Here is a 26,584-nt window from a genome sequence, read left to right on the forward strand (position 1 = left end):
AAACATCGCATCTTTATGATGAACTGAATACTATGGTTCTACAGAAAACAGATGCTTATCAAAAAGATCTGATGTTGGTTAAAAATCGTAAACTTATTAGGGATGAAGAGGATTATCAGAAAGGTCAGATACACACTTATCATAAGAATAAGAGAATTCACGAAACATCTAGCCCTGATCCTAAGAGCATTTCAGTTTCAGAAGTGAATGCCATTCCACAGGATAGGGTTATCCAGCAACCACCTTCAAGAGTACCACCTAATGGCCTTGAAAATGAGTGGACCACGGTATATTACCCGAAAAATAGAAATAAACATAAGAATAAAAACAAATCGAATAATACCACTTGGACTAATCATCAGTCCAATAATAACACTAATGAACAGTGGACGAACGCCAACAGACGAAACCATTATTCTTATAATGGTAATAACCATTGGAATAAAGATAGAGATTATCCACCATATGGCCCAGGTCATAATGGCTATAGACATCAGGGTGAATTTAATAGAGGACATCAATCCAATTATAACAACCCTAATTATGGATATAGACCTGATTACAGAAACCCTAAAGAAAATAAGAATGTTAACTATGTACAGCATTCCAATGGGTATCATAACTCCAGAAATGATATAGTTATACCATCTCACCGTGCTGCAGGAAATTATCATCAGACCCAAGGTGATCCAGCTAATCAGCATATATCATTCAATTATGACCATGGACTTAAGAGAGATAATTCTCCTAGTGATCAGGGTCCCTCACATACTAGGAGGATCATGACAAGCAGCCATGAAATCACACCATCTAGAATGCCAAATAATGTCGGTGCAAATGCATATCCTAACCATATGTTTGCTCCCGATGCGACTTTAAGCCCACATTATCCAAACGATAGCCAAGCTATCATTTCTGATACTGATTCTTCTAATCATTTTTTAGGGACAGGTCACAGACAATCGTCATGGAAACAAAAGACGATTGCCAGTTACCTAGAGCCAGTGATCTCCCTTACTGCACCCCCGAAAGGGAAAAGACCTCACGGAAACGAGGGTGTAGAGGACGGAGCACAGCCCGCAAAAAGGCAAGATTACAGACCCTAAGTAAGGGGATCTTCAATCTATCGTCCCATGTCTTGTCAAATGACGAAATTCGGGTATTGGGCAAGGGTCTTTCTTTTAGTCCTACCAACAAGCACAATGTTTTTTCACTTTTTGTGGATTTGAACCGGTTCACCCAAAAACTGTCATTGCAAAAATATTTTGCTGAAAAGACACTCAAGAATAGTACACTGCTGCCTATTCTGACAGATTCAATGGGAGCTAGACTTAACCAAGAAATGGTTCCGGTTATTGAACCTGACACTTTTATTGACCAACTGTGTGAGGGGTATATACATACCAACTTCAAAAATAAATCGAACTTTGTACCCCAATTAAAAAACAATGCCCATATCGAAATTTTCAGACAACTTGTTAGTGACGATTTTGATAAAATAACCAAAAAGATACATGGAAAAAATAATCTTTTTCCTAATGAGAAAAAAGCTTTGGAAAGTCTTAAAAACAACAAATCTATTGTCATTAGACAAGCCGATAAAGGCGGAGGAGTTGTGCTTCAAGACCTTGCCGACTATCTAATAGAGGCCCGCAAAATTTTATTTGATGTTAACTACTATACGAAATTGAACTCTGACCCTACTATGAGGTTTAAATCATCTCTTAAGGATATTGTTGATTCTGCCTTCAAAGAAGGTATACTCCATAAAAAAGAGAGGGATTTTTTGGTAACTGATGAGCCCAATCTGGCATTTTATTACCATTTGCCTAAGATACACAAAAACCCCTCATGCCCACCAGGTCGACCCATCATAGCGGGGATAGGCAGCTTAACTGACAACGTGTCATCATACGTTGATTATTTTCTACAGAAATATGTCCGGGGTCTTGAATCCTATATTCAAGACTCCACAGACCTCCTCAAGAAATTAGAGGGATTGAATATCACACCCGACCTGGTGTGGATCACCTGTGATGTTCAGGCTTTGTACTCGAATATTGTACACAATTTGGGTATGGAGGCAGTGTCTGAATTTTTGGACCAAGATTTTTATCTTTCTACTAACCAGAAAGAGTTCATTTTACAACTTATTTCTTTCATCCTGGAGCACAATTATTTTGTGTTCCAGGATGAATTTTTTCTTCAAACCAAAGGTACTGCCATGGGTACCAGGTTCGCCCCTAGTTACGCGAATTTGTTTATGGGTCATTTTGAAAAGCGTTATATATATGACTCACACTATGGGGCGAGCCTGGTATTCTATGGCAGATACATTGACGATCTGATATTTATATGGAGGGGCAATGAGGACTCAGCCACTTCTTTTGTGGATTATTTGAATTCAAACGATAGGGGTTTGACCTTCACGAGTTCAATTAATACTAAATCAATCGTTTACTTGGACCTGCATTTGAGCTTTAATGAAGGCAAGGTGACCAGTACAACCTATTTCAAGACGGTTGACTGTAATAGCTATCTGGATTTCAAAAGTTGTCATTTTCATGCCTGGAAACAGAACGTACCATATGGTCAGTTCAAACGTATTCGCCGCAATTGCAGCACGTTATCTGACTTTGATTCCCAAAGTCAGGTCTTGAGGGAACGTTTTCTGGAAAAGAACTATCCACTTAGTATCATAGACCAAGGTTACAGAAGGGCTAGATTAGATGATAGGAATGATTATTTTATCAATTCTAATAAACATTTGGGACAAGTAACTAATAACTATAATGAAAATCCCCTCTTTATCACGCAATTTAATTCTAATCATGTATTGATTAGAAAGGTGCTGGCCAAACATTGGGATATTCTAACTAAGGATCCCATTTTAGGTAAGTCGATAGGTACCAAACCAAAAGTGGTTTATAGGAGAGCTCCTACTTTAAAGACCTTGCTTGCTCCCAGCAAGATAGTTAAACATAAGAGACAACCAGCCCTCATAACACCGAAGTCTATTGCACCAAAGTTGGGTGCTTTCAGATGTAGAGCGAGTAGATGCAAGATGTGTCAGTCGATTGATACCAAACAAAAAACTTTTCGATCTACTATCACTAATAGATCTTATTCGATTATTGGACATATCTCTTGCGCTTCAACTTTTGTTGTATATCTACTCACCTGTTTGTGTGGCATCCAATACGTGGGCAGAACCTGTAGGCGGTTCAGCATAAGGTGGTCTGAACATAAACGTAATATGAGGAAGAATTATAAGTACCATAGTGTCTCTAGACATTGCAACATTATGCACAATGGTGATACTAATTGCTTCTCCGTGACCCCTTTAGAACATATACCTAAATCTTACATCTATAATAGGTACTTTAGATTAAGACAAAGAGAAACGTATTGGATCCACGTCTTGAAATGTATGCATCCTGATGGGTTAAATTTGTGTATTGACCTAGCAGCCTTCCACTAATTAGGGCCAAGCACTAGAGCTGTATCCAGTTATTTAATCCATACTTATTACTCTTTATTTTATATTTATATTTTTCTATTTGGATTTGAGCATATAGTATAGTCAATGATTAAGATTAATACTGCATAATTTATTTTTCTCTGGTGCTTATAGTCCTTATTAGTACAACTATCGGTAATTAGGGCCATCTGCCAGAGTTTTATTCAGTCACCCTACCCATATCCATACGAGTTCAATATCCACCAATTAGGGCCATCCGTTAGAGTTGTATCCAAATAGATCCATATATAGAACTTCGACATGGTATTTTATCGCTGGTCCTCTTAGTCCTATCCTTATATTATTCAAGGATCGCTCTTTCCCCCCCCCCCCCTCCCCCCCACCTTTTAACAAACACTTATCTTAATCTTTATTTTATTTATTGATTTATTTGATTTATTATTTATTATATTTTATTTTTTTTTTTTTTTTTTTTTTTTTTTTTTAAAAAACATTACTCAGCCCCTTCTGCCAAACTGGACCATTATTTATTCATTTTTATCTTCTGGTCCAAATCTTTTAATGACACTGGGTTTTTACGATACATTAGTAGATTTTATTAAACTACGATCTTAATTTGTGAGTGTTTTAATTTTTTAATTCTTCATATGTTGCATATTGTTACAATAATATTTATTACATGTATGATCTGAATGTGTATATTCACTGTAAGGACAGACCAATTACAAACATATAATTCAGAATGTATGAAATATTTGTGTATGTTATTTGTTGTTGGTAGTTCATCCTTAGCTCCGGCCCCTGGGACACCTCCTACTTGATTCACATTCTATCATCAGTCATGTCCACCTAGGAGGTGTGTCAGTAGCAGGAGCTCTGTGATTGACACAGGTGTGTTATAAATAGAGCAGGTATTTTCATGTATTAGTATCAGCCTGATGAAACGACTATTTGTTGAGAAACGCGTTGCTGTACGCTTGTTTTTATCTGTTTGTACTCAATAAATGTATCTTTGAGCACATCACACCTGCCTGTTTTCTATTACCATTGCCGCTGGAGGTATTTGGCTACGTTCCTGATCCCCTTTGGAGGTCCGCTGTGTCGAGTTCCCTTCGACTCTATTGGTTCCCCTGCTGGGTTTTACTCTGACGCTGCTTGCTGAGTGACGTTTGCCTAGCGTACTGAGTTTACGCCTGTCTGACGGGCGACCTTTGGTTCCGTCCTGCCTGTCTGGGTACACGTTTGTACCGCCGCTCTTGTGAGTAACACTCTGTGTGGGGGGTTCGCCGCTTATGTGTGTCCCTTTGCTGTCTAAAACGATACTTGTCCCATGAGGCGCCTCTTCCATCTGTCATCCACAGGTTCCCGTTGTCCAATGTGTAAGCTGACCTGTAGAAAAGGGGGGAATTCATCAAGTCTTTGTAGGAGATTGATAGCGACCTAGGTATCCTCACGTTGCTACTACATCTTTTTTCCCACATAGTGGGTGCTCTGGGAGTTTGGTTTAGAAATCCCCAGGACTTTAATAGACTTCTAAGCCTCCAGAACTCAAATAGGAGAAGTTGGGGCGGGTTATAGTTATTGGTAAATTGTGTGGTCGTGATAAATTGGCCGTTGGGAAACAGGTCTGCCATACAGTGGATTCCGTGCTCCTGCCACAGATGGGGGTGGGAGTCTCTGAGGGCCGCTAGCAGGCCCGTTAAAGAGTGAACGGGAGAAGGATGTGGGGCTATCTGAGGGAGTGAGCGTAATCTATCCCATAACCGGAGGGCATGAGAGATTATTGTGTTCTGGATTTTGTAACGCGACCTGACATGCTTGGGCAACCAAATCAGGTCATTTAGGGTAAGAGGACTAGGGAACAATGCATCTTATATTTTTAATAGCATGTGAGACAATGTTGGCTCTAAACAAAATGTCTATCTGTGACCTGTCAATCCTCTTCATACACGAGGAACAGAAAAGTCATTATTATACACATTTTAATCAAATAAATGTAATATCCTGACTAGCAGTACTGTGCCTTTAAATGTTAAAAGCAACGTGTTAACTCTGCTGAACAACCATCTCACTAACCATCTGTATTCACAGACTGAGCAGCAAAAATACTGTGTCTCAAATAAATAAATAAATAAAATCAAGTGCTTTATTTTCGTATATAACATATGTAACATATTAACAATAAGCCTACATATTCCCAAACCTCAGCTAAGTCCTGCTGAGGTAACTGCTTGTCACCGGATGGGAGACCAGGTAGCCATCAGAGAAATTAACACTACCCATCTGGTTGCATATGCAGATCTAAAACTAGAATGTGAAGCCTCTCTGCTGCTTGACCTAACGCCGCAGAGGAGACCCACCATCGCTCTGCATCAGAATAAGAGCTGGGAAAAAAACAACGCACTTTAGCTCCGCCCATCGTGGGCGTATTACTTAAAAAACTTTCCCGGGCAGCTAAATACCTCAATACTAGAGAAAGTGCTGTCAGAAATTAACCCACTAACATGGCGTCTTAGAAGAAGAATAAGAAAAATCCTGGTCAGCTAGCTCTGTAATAAGCCATAGGGAGTTGTCAGATCTGAAGCCGCTCACCCGCCCTGCAACTGCAGGAAACAAGAGCTAAATCTCCTGATCGGCTATACCATGTAATCAGCCATAGGGAGTAGTAACTACATTAACACAAGAGCCAAAGCTCCCGGTCGGCTGTACTATATAATAAGCTGTAGGGAGTAGTAACTACATTAACACAAAAGCCAAAACTCCCGGTCCGCTGTACTATATAATAAGCTGTAGGGAGTAGTAACTGCATTAACACAAGAGCCAAAGCACCCGGTCGGCTGTACTATATAATAAGCTGTAGGGAGTAGTAACTGCATTAACACAAGAGCCAAAGCTCCCGGTCGGCTGTACTATATAATAAGCCGTAGGGAGTAGTAAATGCATTAACACAAGAGCCAAAGCTCCCGGTCGGCTGTACTATATAATAAGCCGTAGGGAGTAGTAAATGCATTAACACAAAAGCCAAAGCTCCCGGTCGGCTGTACTATATAATAAGCCGTAGGGAGTAGTAACTACATTAACACAAGAGCCAAAGCTCCCGGGCGGCTGTACTATATAATAAGCCGTAGGGAGTAGTAACTGCATTAACACAAGAGCCAAAGCTCCCGGTCGGCTGTACTATATAATAAGCCGTAGGGAGTAGTAAATGCATTAACACAAGAGCCAAAGCTCCCGGTCAGCTGTACTATATAATAAGCTGTAGGGAGTAGTAACTGCATTAACACAAGAGCCAAAGCTCCCGGTCGGCTGTACTATATAATAAGCCATAGGGAGTAGTAAATGCATTAACACAAGAGCCAAAGCTCCCGGTCGGCTGTACTATATAATAAGCCATAGGGAGTAGTAACTACAGTAACACAAAAGCCAAAGCTCCCGGTCGGCTGTACTATATAATAAGCTGTAGGGAGTAGTAACTGCATTAACACAAGAGCCAAAGCTCCCGGTCGGCTGTACTATATAATAAGCCATAGGGAGTAGTAACTGCATTAACACAAGAGCCAAAGCTCCCGGTCGGCTGTACTATATAATAAGCCATAGGGAGTAGTAACTGCATTAACACAAAAGCCAAAGCTCCCGGTCGGCTGTACTATATAATAAGCCATAGGGAGTAGTAACTACAGTAACACAAAAGCCAAAGCTCCCGGTCGGCTGTACTATATAATAAGCTGTAGGGAGTAGTAAATGCATTAACACAAAAGCCAAAGCTCCCGGTTGGCTGTACTATATAATAAGCTGTAGGGAGTAGTAAATGCATTAACACAAAAGCCAAAGCTCCCTGTCGGCTGTACTATATAATAAGCCATAGGGAGTAGTAAATGCATTAACACAAAAGCCAAAGCTCCCGGTCGGCTGTACTATATAATAAGCCATAGGGAGTAGTAAATGCATTAACACAAAAGCCAAAGCTCCCGGTCGGCTGTACTATATAATAAGCTGTAGGGAGTAGTAACTACATTAACACAAGAGCCAAAGCTCCCGGTCGGTTGTACTATATAATAAGCTGTAGGGAGTAGTAACTGCATTAACACAAGAGCCAAAGCTCCCGGTCGGCTGTACTATATAATAAGCCATAGGGAGTAGTAAATGCATTAACACAAAAGCCAAAGCTCCCGGTCGGCTGTACTATATAATAAGCTGTAGGGAGTAGTAACTACATTAACACAAGAGCCAAAGCTCCCGGTCGGTTGTACTATATAATAAGCTGTAGGGAGTAGTAACTGCATTAACACAAGAGCCAAAGCACCCGGTCGGCTGTACTATATAATAAGCCGTAGGGAGTAGTAACTACATTAACACAAGAGCCAAAGCTCCCGGTCGGCTGTACTATATAATAAGCTGTAGGGAGTAGTAACTGCATTAACACAAGAGCCAAAGCTCCCGGTCGGCTACACTATATAATAAGCCGTAGGGAGTAGTAAATGCATTAACACAAGAGCCAAAGCTCCCGGTCAGCTGTACTATATAATAAGCCGTAGGGAGTAGTAACTGCATTAACACAAGAGCCAAAGCTCCCGGTCGGCTGTACTATATAATAAGCCGTAGGGAGTAGTAAATGCATTAACACAAGAGCCAAAGCTCCCGGTCGGCTGTACTATATAATAAGCCGTAGGGAGTAGAGAATGCATTAACACAAGAGCCAAAGCTCCCGGTCGGCTGTACTATATAATAAGCCGTAGGGAGTAGTAAATGCATTAACACAAGAGCCAAAGCTCCCAGTCGGCTGTACTATATAATAAGCCATAGGGAGTAGTAACTACAGTAACACAAGAGCCAAAGCTCCCGGTCGGCTGTACTATATAATAAGCTGTAGGGAGTAGTAAAGGCATTAACACAAGAGCCAAAGCTCCCGGTCGGCTGTACTATATAATAAGCCGTAGGGAGTAGTAAATGCATTAACACAAAAGCCAAAGCTCCCGGTCGGCTGTACTATATAATAAGCTGTAGGGAGTAGTAACTGCATTAACACAAAAGCCAAAGCTCCCGGTCGGCTGTACTATATAATAAGCCGTAGGGAGTAGTAAATGCATTAACACAAAAGCCAAAGCTCCCGGTCGGCTGTACTATATAATAAGCTGTAGGGAGTAGTAACTACAGTAACACAAGAGCCAAAGCTCCCGGTCGGCTGTACTATATAATAAGCTGTAGGGAGTAGTAAATGCATTAACACAAGAGCCAAAGCTCCCGGTCGGCTGTACTATATAATAAGCTGTAGGGAGTAGTAAATGCATTAACACAAAAGCCAAAGCTCCCGGTTGGCTGTACTATATAATAAGCTGTAGGGAGTAGTAAATGCATTAACACAAGAGCCAAAGCTCCCGGTCGGCTGTACTATATAATAAGCTGTAGGGAGTAGTAAATGCATTAACACAAAAGCCAAAGCTCCCGGTCGGCTGTACTATATAATAAGCTGTAGGGAGTAGTAAATGCATTAACACAAAAGCCAAAGCTCCCGGTCGGCTGGACTATATAATAAGCCGTAGGGAGTAGTAAATGCATTAACACAAAAGCCAAAGCTCCCGGTCGGCTGTACTATATAATAAGCTGTAGGGAGTAGTAAATGCATTAACCCAAGAGCCAAAGCTCCCGGTCGGCTACACTATATAATAAGCTGTAGGGAGTAGTAAAGGCATTAACACAAAAGCCAAAGCTCCCGGTCGGCTGTACTATATAATAAGCTGTAGGGAGTAGTAAAGGCATTAACACAAAAGCCAAAGCTCCCGGTCGGCTGTACTATATAATAAGCCGTAAGGAGTAGTAAAGGCATTAACACAAAAGCCAAAGCTCCCGGTCGGCTGTACTATATAATAAGCCGTAAGGAGTAGTAACTGCAATAAACAAGTGCCAAAACTCCTGGTTTAAACAGGCTAGAAAATAAGCATTAAAGGGTTCAACCTCCCAGTTGGTTTTTGTAAATACAATAAGCCGTTGGAAGATAAGAGCCCCCAAGTAAAAACATGACAGATGTTTCACAAACTCAATGAACCCCAGACATAAATAAAAAAAGCCATTTCTCCACGTCCCCAGAGCCTGCAGAAACTGCCCATTACTTATTCCTCCTAGGGATAATGTCCTTGTGTCCATTTATGAAATAAAGTGCCAATCTTTCTGTGTACATCCCCCGAAAATAAAAATTAGCACTTACCTCAGAAATCTGCCCGGCAGTAAGGCAGTTCACCCGGCTTGTGAAGTCCTCTCTCTCACATTGGCCTGTGAAAATCAAAAAGCCTGAGTTAACTTTGCTTAGGCTGTTAGGAGAAGGGCAGCATAAATGTATGGGAGGCGCAGTGAGAATTATGTCCCACAAGTTCCCATTGCTCTAAAGTCACCAATAGCTCTACTGTAGAGACTGATCTGGACTACGGCTACACCATAGGACAAAGCAGCACAAACTTGCACTACTTTAAAAATAATAAACTCTTGATTGAAGAATCTAATCTAACACCTCACTTTACCTCTTCCTAGCACTAATGTAGGCAAAGAGAATAACTGGAGTGGGAGGGAAGGGAGGAGCTATATATACAGCTCTGCTGTGGTGCTCTTTGCCTCCTCCTGCTGACCAGGAGGCGTAATCCCACAAGTAAGGATGAAATCCGTGGACTCATTGTGTCTTTAAAAAGAAATAGGGGTTAATAACTTTATTTAGGTGTCATGATGTCGGTGGCGGCAGATTAGGGGTTAATAACTTTTTTTAGGTGTCGCCAATGTCAGGGGCGGCAGATTAGGGGTGTTTAGACTTGAGGTTTATGTTAGGGTGTTTAAACGTAACTTTTTTTTCTGCATAGACATCAATGGGGTTGCGTTACAGAGATTTTTCATTCCGCACTTCAGGTTTTGTTTTTTTTCTAACACTCTCTCCCCATTGATGTCTATGGGGTAAAGCGTGCACAAGCACGTCAAAGCAGCCCTTGGCTTTTGTGCGATATGGAGCTTAACGCCACCATATCGCACACATAAGGAGGCTTTTCAATAACTTGTAACGGCAGCGCTATGGAGAATGAAAAATGCAACTTTTGTGGCGTTAGTTTCGCACCCTGTTTAGCGCAAAACTCATAATCTAGGTGAATGTGTTTTATTATGCTGTGAGAACATATGCTGACATTAGATTTTAGCTTCATATTAAACAATTGTATCTCAAGAATGGCCTTGCTATGTCCTGGCGATGCGCCCGGATACACCGTTATCTAAAACTGTTTGTTTCTAAGTATGTGTTCTAACTTATGCTGTGTAGAACGGTGTGATTATGATACGTAGGTGAATGTGTTTAACTTTGTATTTCATATTCCACTCTCTTTTCTTGTGCCCTCTGGAATGCTCGCTCTGTCTGCAACAAACTTACAACTGTTCACGACCTGTTTGTTTCCAACGCTTTTAACCTTTTAGCAATTACTGAAACCTGGCTATCTTCCTCTGACGCTGCTTCCATTGCTGCTCTCACTCATGGTGGTCTTCACACACCTAGGCCAGGTTAGACATGGTGGCGGTGTTGGCATCTTACTCTCCCCCTCCTGCTCCTATCAGTACCTATCTCCATTTCCATCTCTCTCCTTTTCTTCCTTTGAGGTCCACTGCATCCGCCTGTTCTCCCCTCTCTCTCTCAGAGTGGCAGTTATCTATCGCCCCCCTGGACCAACCTCCCAATTCCTTGACAACTTTGCTGCCTGGCTTCCTCACTTTCTCTCTACAAATACAACTACCCTAATTCTGGGGGACTTCAACATCCCTATTGACAACCCATCTGTCCCTGCTGCCTTTAAACTTCTCTCACTCACTAACTCCTTCGACCTCTCACAATCCACCCTATTCCCTACCCACCGTTATGGACACTCTATTGATCTGGTATTCTCCTATCTCTGCTCTCTCTCTGATGTTGCCTCTCGACCATTTCACATCTCTGACCACCATCTGACCACCTTTAATCCCAATATAGATGCTAAACTTACTTCCCCCTCTCGCCCCCGCACCAGTAGAAATCTGCACACTGTGGACCCTCCCCAACTCTCCAATCTTATTCATATACCCCTCTCCCACACTTCCACGATATCCTGCCCTGACCTTGCTATAACCCACTATAACAATACTCTCTCCGCTGCACTTGACACTCTCGCTCCGCCCCAACTTCGCAAAGCCCCACGTCGTCAGCTCCAGCCCTAGCACTCCCAACAAACACGCTACCTACAAAAATGCTCACGCACTGCTGTCTGCTGAACATGCCTGGAGGAAATCCCGCTCTGAACCTGATTTCCTGCACTATAAGTTCACTATTTACTCTTACACCTCTGCCCTTCGCTAAGCAAACCTACTTCTCTTCTGTTATATCCACTCACTCTTCAAACCCTAAAAGACTCTTCTCCATTTTCAACTCTCTCCTCTACCCACCTGCACCACCCCCTCATCTGCATTCAGTGCTCAAGACCTTGCTGACTATTTTTTCCATAAAACACTTGCAATTCGAGGAAACATCCCAACACAAACCTGCAATCTCCCAACTTCACTTCCAGTCACCCCCTCTGCCACTCTCTGCACCCTCCTCCCAACTACTGAGAGTGAAGTGGCTTCCCTTTTGTCTTCCTCTCACCTCACTACCTGCCCACTTGACCCTATTCCTTCACATCTAATTCCCCCTCTGTCTCCCACCCTCACTCCGGCTCTTACTCACATATTCAACCTATCCCTTTCTACCGGCTCATTCCCTGCCTCCTTCAAACATGCAAAGGTCATCCCGATCCTCAAAAAACCCTCCCTTGACCCTAACTCCCCTGCAAACTAACACCTCATATCACTGCTCCCGCTAGCTTTAAAATTACTTGAAAAACTAGTTTTCAATCACCTAATCCAATTCCTGTCCTCCAACTCATTGCTCGACCCCCTGCAATCTGGCTACCGTCCCCAACACTCAACTGAGACTGCCCTCACCAAGGTTACTAATGATCTCCTTTCTGCTAAAAACAAAGGCTACTACTCTATACTCATCTTACTGGACCTCTCTGCTGCTTTTGACACTGTTGACCATCCCCTTCTCCTACAGACTCTCAGCTCTCATGGGGTCTGTGACACTGCCCTCTCCTGGATTCACTCTTATCTCTCTAACAGATCCTTCTCCATCTCTTCTGCTGGTGACTCCTCCTCTCTTTTGCCTCTGTCTGTTGGAGTACCTCAAGGCTCTGTCCTGGGTCCTCTACTCTTCTCTATTTACACTTCTTCACTGGGTAAACTTATCAACAGCTATGGCTTCAGCTATCATCTCTATGCTGACGATACCCAGATCTACCTTTCCACCCCTGCACTCTCTCCTGTCAATTCTCACATCAGCGACTGCTTATCTGGCATTTCCTCCTGGATGGCCCCTCACCACCTAAGTATAAACCTGTCCAAGACCGAACTACTTCTAATTCCCCCCCTCTAACTCTACTCCAGTTTCTAATTTTTCCATCACTGTTGGTGGCACCACTATCTCCCCATCACCCCAAGTCCGCTGCCTTGGAGACACGCTTGACTCAAATCTGTCCTTCATTTCCCACAACCAATTGCTCTCTTCATCCTGCAGCAACCACCTACGCAATATCTCCAAAATTCGTCCGTTTCTAAGTGCTGAAACTACTAAACAGCTAATCCACTCCCTGGTAATTTCCCGACTTGACTACTGTAACAACTTACTAACTGGCCTCCCTCTCTCCCACCTCTCTCCCCTCCAATCCATCCTTAATGCATCTGCCAGACTAATCCACCTCTCTCAACGCTCTGTTTCTGCTGCAACTCTCTGTGAGTCCCTTCACTGGCTCCCCATTCACAACAGAATTAAATTCAAAATTCTCACCATGACCTACAAAGCCCTCACCAATGCTGGCCCACCCTACCTGTCCTCACTTATCAACAAATACACTCCTGCCCGTCCCCTAAGATCCAACAATGACCTGCTTCTTGCGTACTCTACCATCACCTCCTCTCATGCTAGACTACAGGACTTCTCTCGGGCGGCACCAACCCTCTGGAACGCACTTCCTTGTGCTGTTAGACTTTCTCCTAACCTCTCCTCCTTTAAACGTTCCCTAAAGACTTTCTGTTCAGGGAAGCTTATCACACGACTTCTTAACATACTAACTTCACTTAACTAACAGCTGCCCTCTATCTCCTCACTAATATTCTCACCTCTGCAGTCCCCACCTCCTGTTTCCCATCCTACCCATCTAGATTGTAAGTTCCCATGGGAATAGGGCCCTCAATTCCCCGTTTTGTTTTTTTTTCTGTAAAATTTTGTCGTATTGTTTCTCCATTGTACTGTTATCCTTGTACCCATGGGCAGCGCTGCGGAATCTGTTGGCGCTTTATAAATAAAGAATAATAATAATTAATAATTCCAATGTTCTGCACATAAGGGAATATGTTCTACTTATTTATAAATAGATATTACTAAATATATCTGTACATATCTATACTTGTATATAAATATAAATATATATATATATAAACATATTCTATGTGAAGAACATTGGAATGTGAAATATTAATATTTAATGTCAGGTTAGCTCACTTACGGCTAGATTTAGAGTTTTGTCGGTAACGACCCGCGTAGCTAACGCCGGCTTTTTTCTGGCCGCACCTTTAAAATAACTCTGGTATTGAGAGTCCATATAATGTCAGCGTTAGGCTCCAAAAAAGGAGCGTAGAGCATATTTAACGCAACTGCAACTCTCGATACCAGAGTTGCTTACGGACGCGGCCAGCCTCAAAAACGTGCTCGTGCACGATTCCCCCATAGGAAACAATGGGGCTGTTTGAGCTGAAAAAAAACCTAACACCTGCAAAAAAGCCGCGTTCAGCTCCTAACGCAGCCCCATTGTTTACTATGGGGAAACACTTCCTACATGTACCCCGAGTCTAAACACCCCTAACCTTACACTTATTAACCCCTATTCTGCCGCCGCCGCTATCGCTGACCCCTGCATTTTATTATTAACCCCTAATCTGACGCTCCGTAAACCGCCGCTACTTACATTATCCCTATGTACCCCTAATCTGCTGCCCCTAACACCGCCGACCCCTATATTATATTTATTAACCCCTAATCTGCCCCCCACAACGTCGCCTCCACCTGCCTACACTTATTAACCCCTAATCTGCCGAGCGGACCGCACCGCTATTATTATAAAGTTATTAACCCCTAATCCGCCTCACTAACCCTATAATAAATAGTATTAACCCCTAATCTGCCCTCCCTAACATCGCCGACACCTAACTTCAAACATTAACCCCTAATCTGCCGACCGGAGCTCACCGCTATTCTAATAAATGTATTAACCCCTAAAGCTAAGTCTAACCCTAACACTAACAGCCCCCTAAATTAAATATAATTTAAATCTAACGAAATTAATTAACTCTTATTAAATAAATTATTCCTATTTAAAGCTAAATACTTACCTGTTAAATAAATCATAATATAGCTACAATATAAATTATAATTATATTATAGCTATTTTAGGATTTATATTTATTTTACAGGTAACTTTGTATTTATTTTAACCAGGTACAATAGCTATTAAATAGTTAAGAACTATTTAATAGCTACCTAGTTAAAATAATTACAAATTTACCTGTAAAATAAATCCTAACCTAAGTTACAATTAAACCTAACACTACACTAGCAATAAATAAATTAAATTAAATACCTACAATTACCTACAATTAAACCTAACACTACACTATCAATAAATTAATTAAATACAATACCTACAAATAACTACAATGAAATAAACTAACTAAAGTACAAAAAATAAAAAAGAACTAAGTTACAAAAAATAAAAAAATATTTACAAACATAAGAAAAATATTACAACAATTTTAAACTAATTACACCTACTCTAAGCCCCCTAATAAAATAACAAAGCCCCCCAAAATAAAAAAATGCCCTACCCTATTCTAAATTACTAAAGTTCAAAGCTCTTTTACCTTACCAGCCCTGAACAGGGCCCTTTGCGGGGCATGCCCCAAGAAGTTCAGCTCTTTTGCCTGTAAAAAAAAAACATACAATACCCCCCCCCAACATTACAACCCACCACCCACATACCCCTAATCTAACCCAAACCCCCCTTAAATAAACCTAACACTAAGCCCCTGAAGATCTTCCTACCTTATCTTCACCATACCAGGTTCACCGATCGGTCCAGAAGAGCTCCTCCGATGTCCTGATCCAAGCCCAAGCGGGGGGCTGAAGAGGTCCATGATCCGGCTGAAGTCATCATCCAAGCGGGAGCTGAAGAGGTCCATGATCCGGCTGAAGTCTTCATCCAAGCGGGAGCTGAAGAGGTCCATGATCCGGATGAAGTCTTCTATCAACGGCATCTTCAATCTTCTTTCTTCGGGAGCCATCATCTTCCATCCGACACGGAACATCCTCTTTTCCCGACGCCTACTAGCCGAATGACGGTTCCTTTAAATGATGTCATCCAAGATGGCGTCCCTCAAATTCCGATTAGCTGATAGGATTCTATCAGCCAATCGGAATTAAGGTAGGAAAATTTTGATTGGCTGATGGAATCAGCCAATCGGAATCAAGTTCAATCCGATTGGCTGATCCGATCAGCCAATCAGATTGAGCTCACATTCTATTGGCTGATCGGAACAGCCAATAGAATGCAAGCTCAATCTGATTGGAAGATGATGGCTCCCGAAGAAAGAAGATTGAAGATGCCGTTGATAGAAGACTTCATCCGGATCATGGACCTCTTCAGCTCTCGCTTGGATGATGACTTCAGCCGGATCATGGACCTCTTCAGCCCCCCGCTTGGGCTTGGATCAGGATATCGGAGGAGCTCTTCTGGACCGATCGGTGAACCTGGTATGGTGAAGATAAGGTAGGAAGATCTTCAGGGGCTTAGTGTTAGGTTTATTTAAGGGGGGTTTGGGTTAGATTAGGGGTATGTGGGTGGTGGGTTGTAATGTTGGGGGGGGGTATTGTATGTTTTGTTTTACAGGCAAAAGAGCTGAACTTCTTGGGGCATGCCCCGCAAAGGGCCCTGTTCAGGGCTGGTAAGGTAAAAGAGCTTTGAACTTTAGTAATTTAGAATAGGGTAGGGCATTTTTTTATTTTGGGGGGCTTTGTTATTTTATTAGGGGGCTTAGAGTAGGTGTAATTAGTTTAAAATTGTTGTAATATTTTTCTTATGTTTGTAAATATTTTTTTATATTTTGTAACTTAGTTCTTTTTTATTTTTTGTACTTTAGATAGTTTATTTCATTGTAGTTATTTGTAGGTATTGTATTTAATTAATTTATTGATAGTGTAGTGTTAGGTTTAATTGTAGGTAATTGTAGGTATTTAATTTAATTTATTTATTGCTAGTGTAGTGTTAGGTTTAATTGTAACTTAGGTTAGGATTTATTTTACAGGTAAATTTGTAATTATTTTAACTAGGTAGCTATTAAATAGTTCTTAACTATTTAATAGCTATTGTACCTGGTTAAAATAAATACAAAGTTACCTGTAAAATAAATATAAATCCTAAAATAGCTATAATATAATTATAATTTATATTGTAGCTATATTAGGATTTATGTAACAGGTAAGTATTTAGCTTTAAATAGGAATAATTTATTTAATAAGAGTTAATTAATTTCGTTAGATTTAAATTATATTTAATTTAGGGGGGTGTTAGTGTTAGGGTTAGACTTAGCTTTAGGGGTTAATACATTTATTAGAATAGCGGTGAGCTCCGGTCGGCAGATTAGGGGTTAATGTTTGAAGTTAGGTGTCGGCGATGTTAGGGAGGGCAGATTAGGGGTTAATACTATTTATTATAGGGTTAGTGAGGCGGATTAGGGGTTAATAACTTTATTATAATAGCGGTGCGGTCCGCTCGGCAGATTAGGGGTTAATAAGTGTAGGCAGGTGGAGGCGACGTTGAAGGCGGCAGATTAGGGGTTAATAAATATAATATAGGGGTCGGCGGTGTTAGGGGCAGCAGATTAGGGGTACATAGCTATAATATAGGTGGCGGCGCTTTGCGGTCGGCAGATTAGGGGTTAATTATTGTAGGTAGCTGGCGGCGACGTTGTGGGGGGCAGGTTAGGGGTTAATAAATATAATACAGGGGTCGGCGGTGTTAGGGGCAGCAGATTAGGGGTACATAAGTATAACGTAGGTGGCGGTCGGCAGATTAGGGGTTAAAAAAATTTAATCGATTGTCGGAGATGTGGGGGGACCTCGGTTTAGGGGTACATAGGTAGTTTATGGGTGTTAGTGTACTTTAGAGCACAGTAGTTAAGAGCTTTATGAACCGGCGTTAGCCCAGAAAGCTCTTAACTACTGACTTTTTTCTGCGGCTGGAGTTTTGTCGTTAGATTTCTAACGCTCACTTCAGACACGACTCTAAATACCGGAGTTAGAAAGATCCCATTGAAAAGATAGGATACGCAAATGACGTAAGGGGATCTGCGGTATGGAAAGTCGCGGCTGAAAAGTGAGCGTTAGACCCTTTTTTGAGTGACTCCAAATACCGGCGGTAGATATTTTTATTTCTGCTTACTTCAAGGTGAGTTAATGTGTGAGCACAATCTATTGCTCTTACCAGCTTTTACAATGGGTTTATATTACTGTATCTGCTCCTACCAGCTTTTACAATGGGTGTATATTACTGTGTCTGCTCCTACCAGCTTTTACAATGGGTTTATATTACTGTGTTTGCTCCTTGTAGCTTTTACAATGGGTTTATATTACTAAGCCTACACCTGCCAGCTTTTGTAGTAGGTTAATATTACTATATCTGCTCCTACCAGCTTTTACAGTAGGGTTATATTACTATGGCCTCTATTTATCAAGGTCTGTCGGACCTGATCCGACAGTACGGATCAGGTCCGACAGACCTCGCTGAATACGGCGAGCAATACGCTCGCCGTATTCAGCATTGCACCAGCAGCTCACAAGAGATGCTGGTGCAACGCCGCCCCCTGCTGACTCGCGGCCAATAGGCCGCCAGCAGGGGGGTGTCAATCAACTTGATCGTACTCGATCGGGTTGATTTGCGGCGATGTCTGCCCGCCTGCTCAGAGCTGGTGGACAGGTTATGGAGTAGCGGTCTTTGTGACAGCTGCTTCATAACTGCTTCACACGGGGCATCAAGCTCCATTCGGAGCTTGATAAATATGCCCCTATGTCTGCTCCTACCAGCTTTGACAATGGGTTTATATTACTATGTCTATTCCTACCAGCGTTTACACTGGGTTTATATTAATATGTGTGCTCCTATTAGCTTTTACAATGGGTTTTTATTACACTGTCTGCTCCTACCAGCTTTTACAATGGGTTTACATTACTGTGTCTGCTCCTTGTAGCTTTTACAATGGGTTTATATTACTAAGCCTACACCTGCCAGCTTTTGTAGTAGGTTTATATTACTTTATCTGCTCCTACCAGCTTTTACAGTGGGTTTATACTACTGTGTCTGTTCCTTCCAGCTTTTACAGTGGGTTTATATTACTGTGTCTGCTCCTAACAGCTTATACAATGGTTTTATATTACTGTATCTGCTACTGCCAACTTTTACATTGGTTTTACATTATTGTATCTCCTCCTATCAGCTTTTACAATGGTTTTATATTACTGTATCTCCTACTATCAGCTTTTACAATGGGTTTATATTACTGTGTCTGATCCTACCAGCTTTTACAATGGGTTTATATTACGGTGTCTGTTTTACAGTGGGTGTATAACACTGTGTTTGCTCTTACCAGTTGTTACACTCATTGTATACAACAGTGCCATATGGGTATTCTCTTGATTTTTCTTCAGATGTGAGGTTCACTGCCCACAAAAGGTTTGCCAAAGAATGAAGTGAGCATGTGCAGTTTTCAGGGGCCACACATTTTCCATCCTGAAAAACCTATAGAGAAATAAAATGGATGAATAGTAATCATCTGTTGGTCTGGCTGAGATAAATACTTGGACTTATCTCACATATGTGCTGACCCAGCTGAGTAGTCATCTATCCTATGTCACCTATCTGATGGCCAGGCTGAGAAGACCTCTATCTAATATTAGGTATCTTCTGACCAAGCTGAGCTCTGTCTTATCTCAGGTATCTGCTGATCAGACTGAGTATATCTCAAGTATCTGCTGACCAGGCTGAGTAGACATCTATCTTATGTCATCTATCTGTTGGCCAGGCTGAGTAGACCTCTGTCTAATCTTAGGTATCTTCTGGCCAGGCTGAGTAAACCTCTGTCTTATCTCAGGTATCTGCTGACCAGACTGAGTAGACCTCTGTCTTATGTCACATATCTGCTGACCAGGCTGAGGAGACCTCTGTCTTATCACATGTAGCTGCTGGCCATGCAGAGTAGACCTCTGTCTTATCTTAGGTATCTGCTGACCAAGCTGAGTAAACCTCTGTCTTATCTCAGGTATCTGCTGATCAGGCTAAGTATATCTCAAGAATTTGCTGACCAGGCTGAGCAGACTTCTGTCTTATCCCAGATATTCTTGGGGTGTAGAAGAGTAGACCCTGGCCCTATATGAAGTAACTAGGCTGAGTATACATTGGTCCTGCTTGACATATGTTTTGACCTAGTTGGTTTGATCATGGAGTCAAGTATTTAGATTGCTGTTTATAAAATAAGTTCAATCTACTGATGATTCATCATTTAGCTGTTATACAAACAGAGGAGTTCAGCAATGCAATAATAAAATGCTTTAGTTTATTAAAGTTTTTTAAGGTAGCACTTTTTTATATTTAATGTGAGTCAAGTTCATTGTATCCTATTCATTTTTTACAGAGAATTTAGATGATTAAGCCTTTGCTCTGAGACTTACTTGTACGGGGTCATAAGGTCCACTAAGAGACAAGAAAATTCTGAAATGCTTAAGAATTGTTTTGTACATGTTATTTTACTTTGTGATTAATAAAGTTGTTTTTTAATCAATATAAAACCCGAGGGCCACCACTAATAGTTAACTTTGTTCCTTGCTTCAGACATGCACCCCTCAGAATCCTGGGAAATATAGCTGTGATAAATCCAGTATTAGATTAGTGTATATGCAGGCTAAGGGACCCTTAATAGAAACCCTTATAGAAATCACATTTAGGGATCCTTGAGCAAACCAGCGTCCATAATGATCTATAAATCAAACATCAGATCATTTAACTTGTTCCTACATACACAGCTGGTTTTATCATTGGACAAAGCAAACATTTGGCCAGGGTCACTTTTACTAATAAAGGATACCTGTGTTTAGCTGGTCACTGTAACATATAAAAACTACATAGTGCAATATGAAGCACAATGGGGTTTTTTTGTGTTTTTTTTTTAAATTTTAGTGGCTGATCTCAATCCTTTAGAGAAGTTTATCTAATGTTTTTCAACAGAAAATCTATAATTTGATAAGTTTAACTAAAGGATTGTGATTAACCCCCTAGTTTATTGTTATTATTTCAGTCACCTGCAGAGCTACTGCCTTAGGTAGATGCCCTTCTAGGCTATACCCCATGTCTCTGTACAACCCCCCATACTAACCTGTCCTGGGGGGCACGAGCACCCTGGCTCACAGCTCTCGTACAAGCATTCAGTCCCAGGCTGGAGGTCGGTGCAGGTATGAGGACACGAGTTGGCACAGTCGCTGTATACTTGGCCTTCTGGACACTCTAGATGGGAAAACAATTTGCCACATGAAACAGAAAGGTTAGCTTGCTGAACTAATAAATGAATAAATTCTTTCAGTGGTTAAGATGATCATTGTGCACCTCGGGAGATTATAAACCCCAAATAATATGTCATGAAATAATCATATTATCAAGATGTGGTGATATGTCAGTCATTTCTTAGTCTAAAGGGACATTATTGTTCCCCATGTAGGGTTGGATTAGCAATATTGTGCGCTAACATTGGTCGAGTTAAATCAATAGCGCTTTTATTTTCACGCTCATATTCATAAATAATATTTTAGCTCTTGAGAGATAGAGGCCTATGTATCAAGCTTTCAACTTTGTTAGATTCACCGGGACCAATACAGTCGCCTAACATTGCGGCCGCAGACCTGAATATGCTCTCCATATTTAACAAAAAAGCTGTCAAAAAGCTGCGCACTAAGTACGGGGTAATAAGCAGCGGACTGTTGTTAACTAACAGTTATCGATCTCAATGCTATTCGGCTTTTTCCCAGTTTTATTTGTATACTGTCACTAAACACCCACACTATACTAAAGTGTTTAACCCCTATCCCGCTGCTCCCAGACCCCGCCGCAACTTAATAAAGTCATTAACCACTATCCCGCTGCTCCCAGACCCCGCCGCAACTAAATAAAATCATTAACCCCTATATCGCCACTCCCGGAGCCCACCGCAACTCTAATAAAGTTATTAACCCCTATCCCGCCGCTCCTGTACCCCGCCACAACTAACTAAATGTATTAACCCCTAAACCCCTGGCCTCCCACATCACTACCACTTACTAAACCTATTAACCCTTAAACTGCCAGCCCCCCCACATCGCCATAAACTAAATTAAACTATTAACCCCTAAACCTAACAACCCGCTAACTTTATATTAAATATTAACTCATCCCTATCTTATAATAAATGTAAACTTACCTTTAGATTTAAATTAAACTATATTAAACTATTAATCTACCCTAATTTAGTATAACAGTTAGGGTAGATTAATTATTAGTTTAATGTAGTTTAATGTAATTTACTATAATAGCTAGGGTAGATTAATTCATATTTTAATATAGTTTAATGTAATTTTAGTATAATAGTTAGGGTAGCTTAATTAATAGTTTAATATAGTTTAATTTAAATCTAAAGGTAAGTTTAAATTTATTATAAGATAGGGATGAGTTAATATTTAATGTAAAGTTAAGGGGTTGTTAGGTTTAGGGGTTAATAGTTTAATTTAGTTTATGGCGATGTGGGGGGCTGGCAGTTTAGGGGTTAATAGGTTTAGTAAGTGCTAGTGATGTGGGAGGCCAGGGGTTTAGGGGTTAATACATTTATTTAGTTGCGGTGGGCTTCGGGAGCGGCGGGATAGGGGTTAATAACTTTATGTAGGTGGCGGGGCGGCAGATTAGGGGTTAATAAGTATAATGTAGGTGGCGGCGGTGGCGGGCCGTAGATTAGGGGTGTTTAGACTCGGGGCTTATGTTAGGGTGTTAGGTGTAAACGTAACTTTTATTCTCCCATAGGAATCAATGGGATATCGGGCAGCAGCGAACATAGCTTTCGCTGCTTTCAGACTCCCATTGATTCCTATGGCATCCGCCTCCTCCAGGGTGGCGGATTGAAAAGCAGGTACGCTGGGCCGGAATAGTGCCGAGCGTTCCTGTTAGAAATTTGAGAACTAGCAAAAGTTTTCAGATAGTTCCGAATTTGCATTCGGAACATCTGTAATGACGTAAGCATCGATCTGTGTCGGACTGAGAACGGCGGATCGTATGTTACGTCACAAAATTCAACTTTTGCCGGTCTCTAGGCTTTGATAAATAAGGCGAATCAGGCTCTCCAAAATTACGCCGCGGAATTCCGGCATATTTGCGGTTGACGGCTTGATAAGTAGGCCTCATAGTCTGCTGAGTGCTACTTCTCTGGGGGCACACTGAAAACTCTAAGGGCAAGAATGTAAGTAGCGCGCAATGAGTTTTCCACGCACAATGTGGTCTTTTTGCACTCAATTTCCATTGCGCAGCTATTACAAGTCTTGAAAAATTGCGATTGCGTGAGGGTATTCGCCTTTTATGCAACAATCCTTTCCGCGCTCGTGAGCTATAGTTAACAGTTTTGCACAACATAAAAGTTTTACAAAACACTTCAAAAATACATTACAAAGTACAGTTACATTCATAATAACACTGTCTAATAAAAATTATTACAAAAAAAATATTGCACACAAAAGTTAGGGCTCAAAGATAGATCTCGGGTGTTAGGGGAAAAAAAAGCCGACGCAGGGATTTTACATTGACAAACATACACATACATAGAGAAACATGCATTTATATGTACAGAGATATGTATAACTATAGAGAAACGTGCATTTATATGTACAGAGATATGTATAACTATAGAGAAACGTGCATTTATATGTACAGAGATATGTATAACTATAGAGAAACATGCATTTATATGTACAGAGATATGTATAACTATAGAGAAACGTGCATTTATATGTACAGAGATATGTATAACTATATAGAGAAACGTGCATTTATATGTACAGAGATATGTATAACTATAGAGAAACATGCATTTATATGTACAGAGATATGTATAACTATATAGAGAAACGTGCATTTATATGTACAGAGATATGTATAACTATAGAGAAACGTGCATTTATATGTACAGAGATATGTATAACTATATAGAGAAACATGCATTTATATGTACAGAGATATGTATAACTATAGAGAAACGTGCATTTATATGTACAGAGATATGTATAACTATAGAGAAACGTGCATTTATATGTACAGAGATATGTATAACTATAGAGAAACGTGCATTTATATGTACAGAGATATGTATAACTATATAGAGAAACGTGCATTTATATGTACAGAGATATGTATAACTATAGAGAAACGTGCATTTATATGTACAGAGATATGTATAACTATAGAGAAACATGCATTTATATGTACAGAGATATGTATAACTATAGAGAAACATGCATTTATATGTACAGAGATATGTATAACTATAGAGAAACATGCATTTATATGTACAGAGATATGTATAACTATAGAGAAACATGCATTTATATGTACAGAGATATGTATAACTATAGAGAAACGTGCATTTATATGTACAGAGATATGTATAACTATATAGAGAAACGTGCATTTATATGTACAGAGATATGTATAACTATAGAGAAACGTGCATTTATATGTACAGAGATATGTATAACTATAGAGAAACGTGCATTTATATGTACAGAGATATGTATAACTATATAGAGAAACATGCATTTATATGTACAGAGATATGTATAACTATAGAGAAACGTGCATTTATATGTACAGAGATATGTATAACTATATAGAGAAACGTGCATTTATATGTACAGAGATATGTATAACTATAGAGAAACGTGCATTTATATGTACAGAGATATGTATAACTATAGAGAAACGTGCATTTATATGTACAGAGATATGTATAACTATAGAGAAACGTGCATTTATATGTACAGAGATATGTATAACTATAGAGAAACATGCATTTATATGTACAGAGATATGTATAACTATAGAGAAACATGCATTTATATGTACAGAGATATGTATAACTATATAGAGAAACGTGCATTTATATGTACAGAGATATGTATAACTATATAGAGAAACATGCATTTATATGTACAGAGATATGTATAACTATATAGAAACGTGCATTTATATGTACAGAGATATGTATAACTATATAGAGAAACGTGCATTTATATGTACAGAGATATGTATAACTATATAGAGAAACGTGCATTTATATGTACAGAGATATGTATAACTATAGAGAAACGTGCATTTATATGTACAGAGATATGTATAACTATAGAGAAACGTGCATTTATATGTACAGAGATATGTATAACTATAGAGAAACATGCATTTATATGTACAGAGATATGTATAACTATAGAGAAACGTGCATTTATATGTACAGAGATATGTATAACTATATAGAAACGTGCATTTATATGTACAGAGATATGTATAACTATATAGAAACGTGCATTTATATGTACAGAGATATGTATAACTATAGAGAAACGTGCATTTATATGTACAGAGATATGTATAACTATAGAGAAACGTGCATTTATATGTACAGAGATATGTATAACTATAGAGAGAAACGTGCATTTATATGTACAGAGATATGTATAACTACATAGAGAAACGTGCATTTATATGTACAGAGATATGTATAACTATAGAGAAACGTGCATTTATATGTACAGAGATATGTATAACTATAGAGAGAAACGTGCATTTATATGTACAGAGATATGTATAACTATATAGAGAAACGTGCATTTATATGTACAGAGATATGTATAACTATAGAGAAACGTGCATTTATATGTACAGAGATATGTATAACTATAGAGAGAAACGTGCATTTATATGTACAGAGATATGTATAACTATAGAGAAACGTGCATTTATATGTACAGAGATATGTATAACTATAGAGAAACGTGCATTTATATGTACAGAGATATGTATAACTATAGAGAAACGTGCATTTATATGTACAGAGATATGTATAACTATAGAGAAACGTGCATTTATATGTACAGAGATATGTATAACTATATAGAAACGTGCATTTATATGTACAGAGATATGTATAACTATAGAGAAACGTGCATTTATATGTACAGAGATATGTATAACTACATAGAGAAACGTGCATTTATATGTACAGAGATATGTATAACTACATAGAGAAACGTGCATTTATATGTACAGAGATATGTATAACTATAGAGATAAACGTGCATTTATATGTACAGAGATATGTATAACTATAGAGAGAAACGTGCATTTATATGTACAGAGATATGTATAACTATAGAGAAACGTGCATTTATATGTACAGAGATATGTATAACTATAGAGAAACGTGCATTTATATGTACAGAGATATGTATAACTATAGAGAAACGTGCATTTATATGTACAGAGATATGTATAACTATAGAGAAACGTGCATTTATATGTACAGAGATATGTATAACTATATAGAAACGTGCATTTATATGTACAGAGATATGTATAACTATAGAGAAACGTGCATTTATATGTACAGAGATATGTATAACTATATAGAAACGTGCATTTATATGTACAGAGATATGTATAACTATAGAGAAACGTGCATTTATATGTACAGAGATATGTATAACTATAGAGAGAAACATGCATTTATATGTACAGAGATATGTATAACTATAGAGAAACGTGCATTTATATGTACAGAGATATGTATAACTATAGAGAAACGTGCATTTATATGTACAGAGATATGTATAACTATAGAGAAACGTGCATTTAT

The 26,584-nt window shown here is 39.7% G+C and overlaps 1 protein-coding gene across 1 annotated transcript in view; it reads right to left on the reverse strand.

The window, feature by feature from the left end:
- The window catches only part of LOC128661241 (SCO-spondin-like), a 624,208-nt gene that overhangs the window by 65,754 nt on the left and 531,870 nt on the right, over nt 1–26,584 (reverse strand). Inside the window, exons 110-112 of the mRNA XM_053715520.1 lie at nt 21,044–21,171; nt 19,262–19,413; nt 3,181–3,341 (exon numbers count right to left, since the gene is read on the reverse strand). Of these exons, the coding sequence (XP_053571495.1) occupies nt 3,181–3,341; nt 19,262–19,413; nt 21,044–21,171 (441 nt within the window). The remainder of the gene's footprint in view (nt 1–3,180; nt 3,342–19,261; nt 19,414–21,043; nt 21,172–26,584) is intronic.

The sequence above is a fragment of the Bombina bombina genome, chromosome 5 (genome assembly GCF_027579735.1).
Source record: "Bombina bombina isolate aBomBom1 chromosome 5, aBomBom1.pri, whole genome shotgun sequence".
Taxonomy (NCBI): domain Eukaryota; kingdom Metazoa; phylum Chordata; class Amphibia; order Anura; family Bombinatoridae; genus Bombina; species Bombina bombina.